We start from the raw sequence: 10,707 nt of genomic DNA on the forward strand, positions 1-10,707 counted from the left end.
CACCACGACTCCATCTGACCGTGTTTGCAGGTGCATAGATCCTCACACTGGTAAAAAAAAAAAAAAAAGTGAAACAAGTGATCTTCACACTACTGATAATATGTTTAAATATACGTCCAAGATGTGTCCCACTGCTGCCAACATACAGCAAACATTACTCAGATATCAGCCTGCAAATACCAAACTGTATGTCAACCAAAATACACATAACATTGTGATAATAGTGATAATAAGGCACAATATTAATATGAAAACAGCATTGAAAACATTTGTTTCTGGATTGTAATCAGGAAGACAATTTGATTTCGTTACACTTCCAGTATCAATGAATAGACTGCAATGTGTCAATAAAAATTTCAGGTGATACAGTACTAAATATACAGTATATAGGCTAGAAATATCAGGGTTCGGTTCAGGTTTCAGTCACTAAAAATCAACTGAAAGTGAAAATGTTTCCTGGATATTACTGACAAAACAATACAAGAATCCAAGAGACCGAATCAATTCATGATTTTACACATACCACGCCATTAAATTGGACTTTTTCTTTTAATAAAATAGTCAATGTCTGCATGGATCATGTAGCAAAAACAATCAATGCATTACTTGGCTTTATATATCGAAAGAACACGGCAGCTGAGGTTCATATTATAGCAAACTTCTGCAAAGTAACACGGATCTTTGGAAATGCATTTGTGATATGTAAAAGTGTGTAACTGTATCCCTCCAATTAAAACATGCTGTCGATAGACACCGTGTGGCACCAAACCATTAAACCAACATTTTAGATAATATCAGCGGGAGGATGTTTACTGCAGCAGTGATGCAGTGAACACCCTTTACAGTTATGCACAAACACAAACCTCCTGCTCAGGCAGAGCCAGCCATGCTGCATGAAAATGATAAACAACTCCATGAAAGGGTCCTTTAATCTTTTCAACACATCTGTGTGTGTGTGTGTGTGTGTGTGTGTATGCGTGTGCGTGTGCGTGTGTGTGTGCGTGTGTGTGCGTGCAGTTTGCATATTTATGTGATTTCTCTACATAACAGATGAGTTGTTGTCAGAGTAGAAGATCAAACATGTACAGAGAAAAGACTGTAAAATAGTTGCAGACAGAAAGGAGCGTGTTTTAGCTGCCTGGGTTTTTGTAATTATTTTCAATGAGAGTGAAGCGTGTTGCGCGCTGCTTTTGCGTTGCTGAGCGCCTCGCACTTTTCCGCTCTATGTAACCTGCGTTTTTGCAGGCCGTGTCTAGAAGGTAACCGACAAGTTGCGAAACTCCCGCGAGATGGTAGGTTAGGCATAGACCTCAAATAGTTAAAGGTGCTAAATTCGATATTCAGAGCATTTTAATATGTCAACTATTGTCTATGTAAAGGTATAGAGGAGTAATGTCTACCTGAGCAGAGAAGGAAGTCTCTCTCCCTCTGTGTGTAATCAGAGCTTCTCTTCGTTGACATTGGGCCGGCACCACATGCATGTGAGTGCATATGAGCGTGCCCCACTGCTAGCTCACGGCCGCTGCTCTGCACTGCTCTGCACTGCTCTGCACTGCTCTCATACGGCGGTTACAGCTGAGAGCGCTGTCCCGACCGACAGCGTCGTCGCGGAAGCGTAGCACCCACCGTCAGGTTAACACTGTTAGCTCTGTCAGGACTTTTGCTGTTGTTTGCACTGTTTAGCACCGTTTGCACTGAGCCACAGATCGCCGTCGCTTTGTTGAGACCCGTTGAGAGACATTAGAAATGCTCCCAATCCTGTATTTAGCACCTTTAAGGTTAGGCATTGACCTCGAATGGTTACGGTTAGGATAGGTCGCCAGGCAGCGAGTCTTGCAAGAGTTTGCAACTTGTGGGTAACCTTCTAGACACACGCAAGAGCACCCTGAAAAAAATTCAACTAAGAGCAGAAAAGCACCCGACGTCATTAGAATTTTTTTCTCACCCGGATCTATATGGATTTACCCACCGTAGTTACCAGGATCTGAACAGAAAACAGCAGGAGGCAAATTAGTGCGGTAGCTGCTTGGGATTTCAGTTAAGTTGTTTTCATTGACTTAAAATATACTATTAACTATTAGGTAGCAGTTTGTGTTAAGATAATGTTAGCACTCATCGGTGGTTGCCTAGCAACAATGTTTTTAAAAAAGACGCAGCAAACTGCAAAAGACGCTCCGTCTGATCTAGCGTCTTCAACAACAACAAAAAAAGGTAGTGTGGTGTGTCCGGCTTTTTCAACTTACAAAACCCCTCTCTGTCTGATCAGAGCCTAGTTTGTCATCGTTACACTTTAAACTGTCCTCCACTGAAATGCCACAATTCCATTTTATTTAACAAACTTTTGAAAAAGCTTTAAAAAGAAGCCAGCCCAGGTTGCAGAAAGGCCATCGAACACACTGTGACAAGTTGACTCGTTTGTATGTCGTGTATTTAATTTGTCCTGTTGCTCCGTCAAGCATATAGTGACAACATTCGATTAAATACACAACATAGATACATGTAGTTGAAGGTGAGTTGTCAGGGGACCACGTTTAAAGGTGGGAAGGAGTGACAGTAACCTCAGACGTATCCTGTGATGTCATATCCTGCCGCCCGGGGATTCTTGGCTCCCTGGACTCCATGTGCGCTGCACTGGGAGCTTTGACTGGTAGTGCGGAGCAACGTCTGCCCCCTGCTGGCTGCGTTGACGCCCCCCGCCTGCAGGGTGGGGTTGTGGTAGGTCTGTGTGGTAGCCCGTAGCCCTGTGCCCGGCATGCCACCTCCTACCGGATATGGGTACCCTCCGCCGGGCCGTCTCCCGCGCCCGCCGTCCTGTACCTCGCAGCACGACGCACACAGCATCCCCCCTCCCAGCATGGAGATGAGCGCAGAGGCCAGACCGACGTAAAGACACTCCCCCAGCTCAAACTTCAGGCTGGACGGTACGTTGGGTCGATAGAAGGTCTGGACCACCTCGTGTGTGGTCCACGCCACCGGTATAAGTGACAGGAAGCCCGAAGCGAGGAATAAGCACCCGCTGGCGCCTGCCACACGACTCTTAACTGCGCCTGAGCCATCCAAGCAGAGAGTACACTGCATCCCCAAGGGCGCCATGGCGATGGCGAGTACAGACAGCACAAGGGAGATGACCATGAGGGCGCGAGAGGCCTGCAGGTCGGAGGACAGGGCCAGCATGGAGTTGTAGGTCTCGCACTGGAAGGCCCCCGTGCTCTGGTAGACGCACTCCATCCACAGGCCCCTCATGTTGGCCACCGCCGTGACGATGTTGGAGCCGATGTGGGCGGAAATCTGCCAGTATGGAAGCACCGTGGCGACCATGGTGCCCAGCATCCCCAGCAGGCCCAGGAAGAAACCCATCAGCTCCAGAGCTGCTGACGCCATGGCAACAACTGGGTTGGAGGAGAACCAAAATTGTAATTTGGAGTTTATATAACAGTTTCTGACCTCTAAATGGCATCAACATCCACGTCATGATTACGACTAGAAGAAAGCAAACAAATATGGACGCCTCATGTCGGCTCATTGAAGGTAATTAAACCCAACCGAAACACCACCAACTCTGCAACCATATTGTCTTGAACATGATGATGATTTGAACACTTGGATGTTATACAAATCATCTCTTCTCATGTTGTAGTTCTGCTGGTTAAGAGAGTCTTGAGTGGTTGGCCCTTTTCTGTGTGATCATGGACACGCCTCCAACACAACTGTGGACTATCATGCAATCATAAGCTATATTTAAGCACGGTGACATCTTAAGATTGTTGGTATGTCTTGAAAAAGGTTCTTGCGATCAAAGAGTCAACTCTTTTTAATACGTCAATGCAGAGGTGATAAGTGGTTGTGGGAATTGCCTCTTTTCTAAATCATTTCTACCATCCATCGAGCGTGAACATGGCATTAGTAAATGACTCCAAGATCATGTCAGGTGAGTTGTCAGCCACTTAAAGAGATACTAAAAGGCTTTTCAGTAGTCTTGACTGGTTCCAGTCTTGCCGGATTGGGCTGGTTAACGCCCAATTGGGCTCCTTTTGATTAAGCTAAGCTGGGAAAATAGCATTGGGCTGGTAGATGAAATTTGGGCTGCTTTGGTCAACATTTGGCGGGGATTTGAAAACAAAAAAAACACGAAACGACAACATTGTGAAAACAATATTACAAAAAAAGCTGTCAAACAAGCATTTTATGGTCAAAAACACAGATATAAACTTCATTTAACTTTGTTGTGTCCACTCACTCAATATTGACTCATTCAATTTGATAAACATTTGACTGAAATGAGTTGTATTCAATCGTCGTTCGGCAAAACAGAGGACCTACAAACCTTAACGTCATTATCATTTATATGGGAAGTTGTGTATTTGGTTGTCTGACTGCACTCTTTGTGGGTTGCGATAGCCTATTTATCTAACATCTTTGGTTATTTCATGCAGATATGAAGCTTTGTATGATGTGTTTTCTATTGTGCATGTAATGGTTTTACACAGGTTTCTGGTTAGGTTATGATTTGGGCTGGTTTTAATTGGATTGGGTGAGTTTTAAGTTGTGATTGGGCTGGAAACTGCCAATCTGATCTGGCAACACTGACCGGTTCTATTGCCCAACCACTGGCAATGTGACTATGTGCAGCACTAAGGTCTAAATATCGAACAACCACACATGCACAATAAACACACGCGTGCACGAACGTGCGCATGCATGAATGTGTGGTACACTAAAGAGTCCCGGTTTGGGGGTTTGAAAATATGGTCACCCTACATTAGGTCCAGGTCTCAAGTAAGTTTTTCTTGGGCAAGTCAAGTCAAGTCGAGTCCTCAGTTAAGTGACAAGTCAAGTCACTTTTTTCCCCCCTACTAATTTAGTAAAACAGTTGCTGCCATAAATGAAAAACAAGCACCCCCCTAAACGCTAACTTCAACTGGATACTGTACGTTAGACGTGTTTACAAGATACATACAAGCTAGTTATCTTGCTGACAGAAGTCGTAGGTTGGTGTCAGCTAACCTGAACTACATACTTGATTTCATGTTATGTTGTTTAAGTTAGTTTGTAGGCTACTTTTGGTACATTTTACTGATGACTGTAGAGGTTTGTTAACAAGTGAAACCTCATATAAAGGCTATAACATGACCGTATTAGTGTGGATATGAAATGTGTAACTGGCAGTGAAGGTGACTTTCAGCCATTTTGCCTCTGGTTTGTAATTCTTGAGGGCGATATTGCAGCTGTCAGGAATTCCCGTTATCTCTCACTCAAAATTATTATTTACAACTAGGAGGCTGACGTGAAAGGTCTTTACTCGTCTGCTCGTAATTACAGTCTGTGAGATATGACATTAAGTTGGCTTTACCTGTGTCTGGAAACTGTGTTGATCTAGGCTATGTGGCAAAGTCCAGACATCTACTGACCCAGTTAACAAACAGAGACATACAATATGTTCCAATTCAAACCAGACAAAGAAGAAACTAATTCACTACAGGTTGCATGTCAATACTGTATATGTTCTTATTTGGTGCACTTTGTATTTGGCGTAAAATGTCATTATTTTCCAGATTGTTCCCCAAATGATAAATAGTTTTTGACCAGTTTATCTGCAGCCGATGAATTCATTCATCTCATGTTGATTTGAAAACTCAAGTGCTGATTGCCAGACATCCTTTAAATGCTGATACATCCTTTTTCTAATAGTATAACTGCATTAATTCAAAGTTCCTTGCGTCCACTGCTTATACATTGAAAACAGCTTGAATACAGTAATAATATATACCACACACACACACAGCCCACTTCCATGCATTACCTGAGACTGCCGCAGATTGGTGAAGAGCCAGACGTTGGACTAGTTGATGATCTGATTATGTTGGTTTGCTGCAGGAGCTGAAGTTGCAGCTGGAGCAGAGGATGAGGAGGTGGACGAAGATGAAGAAGAAGACACAGCAGCCTGTACAGATTGTATTCAGCACTGTTGAACCTGCTCCTGCTTCTCTCGGACTGCTCCCTCAGACCTTGACATAGTCGCAGCTGTTGTGCCGCCGCTGCTGTACTTTTAATGAGCACTTTACTCTGGTGGCTGCATTGGACCCAGGCAGCCAAAAAACACTTTTGTAGAAGAATCACAATCCTTTTGAGTTTGATATGCTGCCTGGTGCAAAAGATGTTCCACTTAAAACACCAATAATGCAGGACAATAGACACCGTTACAGTGTGTGCTCCTGCTCAGATGCTCTTGTTGAAGTGTGTCCCTCATCCAGACCTTCACCTCCTGTCATGTACACACACACTGACAATGACACACACACATGCATCATCATTGCCAGCCAGGTTAATCATTCCCTCATCGGTCATCTCTCCAAAACAAACGGCTCGGTCCAAAATCTAAAGCACACCCCTGTAAGAGTATGAATATTTCAGGATATTAGTTCTCTGTGTAGTTGAGTGAAAAATGTTTAGTTCAGCAAAGTGACTTTAATAAAAGTTATATAATAATTTATCCTTTCATGTTACGGAGAAAGTGTCTCAGTTCAGTCTGCAGAAGTCTCAAAAATTGCTTGTGAGCATTTTTTTGTGGTATTTTTAATTAAAATCAGCAAATGGAATAAACCAGCCCGAAGCAAGAAAAATGAGGAACGATTATAATGCTTTTCAAATGTTTTTATCCTAATTTAATTTAATTTAATCTTGTTTTATTTGACATCTTTTACTTTGTGTTTCTCTATGAAAGACAGTAAAGGTAAATTATTTGTTGTTCCCTTCCTTGCTTCCCCCTTCCTTCCTATATTGCTCCTTTCTCTCTTATTCCTTTATTCGTTCAGTCAGTAATTTCATGACTTTGCACACAGATTCAGTGCATTTTCATTCGTTCATTATTGTTCTATTTCAAATGTTAAAGTGAAGCCAAAGAACGTACATCGGCAAGAAAGTGAAAGTCAATAGTTCGTTCCATTGCAGCATCAGCAGAGCTACGCTTCCACCATTTTGGACTGAAAACGACAACCGGACGCCGGTAAAACGTCCGTCTACAAAGTGACGTACAAAAGTAAAACTAAATAATTTCTATTTTATTGTCATATTCTACCGAAATGGCCTGTGTTGAACAAAAAAAAATTATAAATATAATAAACGTTTTCAGTCCAAAATGACGAACGAAAACACAACGATTCTTATTTTCAGGTGATTATACTCTAAAGAAAATATACTTATTAATATTGTATTCCATTTTCTGCCAATAGATACCCCTAAATGCTACAAACTGGTCCTTTAAAGACAAAATAAGGAATTATTATTATTATTATTATTTGACTTTTAGTATACTGATGCATCATTTAAATGAAAACTTATTTCACCAGTTACTATCTTTTTTAAAATCTTTTTTTTTACCGTAATTTATTATAATATAACACCGTAAAAGTCTACATTTATTTTGAAGGCACCTTCCAGACTCCATACAGAAACCTGCCATAACGTACTGTGAATTTATGGCTCATTAAAGCTGACACCAAACTTGGCTGCCTGCTGAACGCCACCATCCATCAAACTGTTAGCTGGGTTGTCCGTTTGAGGACTGCTGATGCTGAGAGCCACAAATCATAACAACTAATAATACATACCATATCAGAGTACCTCCAGATATGCCCTCCCTTGACGGCCGGAGGCGGTGTCATCTAAACTGTTTACCTTTAGAGTCTGTATCAGTGTCACTAGTTACAGTCACACAGTTGCTGCTGATCCCAGTCCTGGAACTCGAGCCTTTGGTTTCTAATCCCTCCAACCGGCCCTCTCACTGCAGCAGCATCATAATGGGATTAGCGTGTAATCCAGTCACTTCCCCTACGAAGCAGAATGAGAGGGCAACGTCCACACACTCAGAAACACTGAGCCATTATTATAAATCACAGAGGGGCATTATCTGGACACACTGCATACTAATGAGGCAGCTCAGGTCGGCCTGTGACCCTTTAGTCACACTGTTGTGACTGGCTGCTGGTCAGTTACTGGGAATATAATGCTAATTGAACTTCACAACCACTGAAATCAGACACTCTTTTAGTGGTGTAACTTTGTAAAATACTCCAAAACAAACAAATACATGGACATCTGAACATGAATGTAGTTGTTAAACATTGATATGCAGCTTTAACATCCTCCACTCTTCTGGGAAGGCTTGTTGGAATCTGGCTGCAGAGATTTGCTCCCATTCAGAGCATTAGTGAAGTCATGCATTGATGTTGGGTGATAAGGTCTGGCTTGCAGACTGTGCAGGCCAGTTGTTGTTGCCACGATGTTGAAATGTCTAAAACATAATTGTATCGTTGCTGCCACCATCTGGCTCTGTGTCCGGATGCCCCCGGACTTTTTGTGGGTCGTCACTTTTGACTCATCACTCTCGTTTGAAAAACACATCAATGACATCACAAAGATAGCTTTTCTTCCATTCAGTCCTCACTTCACTGGCTCAGTTTCATTCAGGCTGGACGAAACACTGCTGCTTATTACTTTAAAAACTCTTTGAGGACTATAGCACTATCCTGGATTGTAACCGTTGGAATAATTCGCCACATTCGATCAGAGAGACAAACACTATCGAGACCTTTAAATCCAGACTGAAAATCTATTTTCACATGCTTGAATGATTTAACCTTGACTGTTAAACCTGTACCGTCCTAAAGCGTCGGTTTATGCTCTGTTCTGAGTTTCCTGTATTTTGTTTTTATGCGCTACAATCTATTTATTTGTACTGAGACACTTGGGATTTTCACTCAACTCAAGTGAACTTTATTTATAGAACATCTTTCATACAATCATGCAGAAGTGCTTCACAGAGCAATATTAAAACATAGACAACAATAAATAGAATTTTGCAAGACTACAAAAGTAGCAGCAATAAACAATAAAATGTTGAAATAATAAAAGTCACTAGAATAAAAAAGTTACTAGAATAAAGCGATAGAAGTAGCATGCAAGAAAGTTTTTGCCCAAACCATTAAAAACAACTCCAGACCTTAAATCCCCCAAAGTATGTGAGCAGTATCATCAACACACTTAATGCCACCAGAGGGCGCCAAACTTACATATTAGTAATGATTTTTCATGTGAATAGCTTCTATCTTCAATATGTTAACTTTTTGAGAAGTTAGAAAATCTGTATTTATATCTGTAAATGTATTTCCTTACTTTTTGATCATGATTATTATTATTATTTCAATGAATTTCAATTTATTTACTACTCTCTTATTTTATTATTATTATTATTATTATTATTATTTTATTATTATTATTATTATTATTATTATTATTATTATTATTGTTATTATTATTATTATTATTATTATATTATTATTATTATTATCATCATCATCATTATTATTATGGTTATTTTGTCTTTTTTTGTCTGTTTTTATTTATTTTATTTATTTTCCCCTCACATAAAAATACTGCTTTGGGATTTACATGTGATGATCACGTAATGGTATGTTCTTTGTCTTATTCGTGAGTTTGTATCTTGGAGAACAAAGTGCATGTATGGATTAATTGAGTCAATAAATAAAAAGAGAGAAAAGAAAATCCTATTACTACTGTTGTTATCCAAAGGCATTTGAGAGGGGTTAAAGAAATAAATCAAACAAAGAGAATATAACCACCAAGTGTGAATATGTTTAAGAAAATAATGTTCAAGAGGGATGAATATGAAAGGAAAACAATGGGATTAATGAATTAGAAATATGTGGGCTTAGAAAAAAAAAGATCTTGAGGAGTTTGAACAGCTCTGAGGAGGAGGAGGATGTAGTTTGTGTCTCAGGCCACTAGATGGAGACAATGAGCCAGTTAGCCAGTCCTTCCTTTGTGGCAGAAAGATACATAAATAACATACAGAAGTAGAAGAGTAGAGACCTCTAGTGGCCAATAGCAGAACTGCAACATGTCAGCTGCATGTCATGTAGATAACCTCCATACCATACATCTGGTTTCACTCTCATCCACCTTCTCACACATCTGCTCCTTTATTTATCCAGAAGTGTTTTGTGTCAAAGATTGCAGCTGTTGTCATCGCTGCTACATTTCAGAGTGGAGTATAACGTTTACTGTCACCACCTGAGATCAATATATGAACCACACTCCTATCTGTAATCACATTTTAGATATCCATAATGACATTTCTCCTTTTGTAGCTATCAGAAATTGCATTTTTACTATTCATAATGCCAATTATGGGTATCCGTAATAATATTTTTACGCGTCGTGTAAAAATTACATTTTGGATATCTGGAATTGAAATTATGAGTAGTAAGAGTTGGATTGTAGATATCTGAAATGTGAGTTTTTTCCTAGTCAGAGTTATATTGCAGATATCCAGAAAGTTCATTGTGGATATAAAAAATGCAATTGTGTTTCGCTGAAATTGAAAACCCAATACTTACACATGAATGGCAAATGTGAAGTTGATATTTAAACATGACAATTGTGGATAGGAAGAATGTAGGGCTGCACAATTTTGTAAAAAAACCCATCTAATTGTGATTATTTTTACTGATATAGCAATTGCGATATGATTTGCGATATTAGAGAGAATGATAATTTTTACATCATTATTCAAATTTTTTTGAAAAACATATTAAAATGATTAAGTTGTGATTTTTGCAGGGATCAGCAAGCAAAAGTCTGCAGAATATAATGTGTAGGCCAGCGCATCTCTGCAGCACGTCAATATTT

The 10,707-nt window shown here is 40.2% G+C and overlaps 1 protein-coding gene across 1 annotated transcript; it reads right to left on the bottom strand.

Annotated features, from left to right (window-relative positions):
• Nucleotides 1-989: 989 nt before the first annotated feature.
• On the bottom strand, nucleotides 990-7,761 carry cldn2 (claudin 2). The gene is made up of 3 exons (XM_037749721.1): nucleotides 7,608-7,761; nucleotides 5,801-6,388; nucleotides 990-3,389 (listed from the first exon to the last, which is right to left on the bottom strand). The coding sequence occupies exon 3, from the start codon at nucleotides 3,379-3,381 to the stop codon at nucleotides 2,560-2,562; it is 822 nt and encodes a 273-aa protein (XP_037605649.1). The 5' UTR covers nucleotides 3,382-3,389; nucleotides 5,801-6,388; nucleotides 7,608-7,761; the 3' UTR covers nucleotides 990-2,559.
• Nucleotides 7,762-10,707: the final 2,946 nt, after the last annotated feature.

The sequence above is a fragment of the Sebastes umbrosus genome, chromosome 17 (genome assembly GCF_015220745.1).
Source record: "Sebastes umbrosus isolate fSebUmb1 chromosome 17, fSebUmb1.pri, whole genome shotgun sequence".
Lineage (NCBI taxonomy): Eukaryota > Metazoa > Chordata > Actinopteri > Perciformes > Sebastidae > Sebastes > Sebastes umbrosus.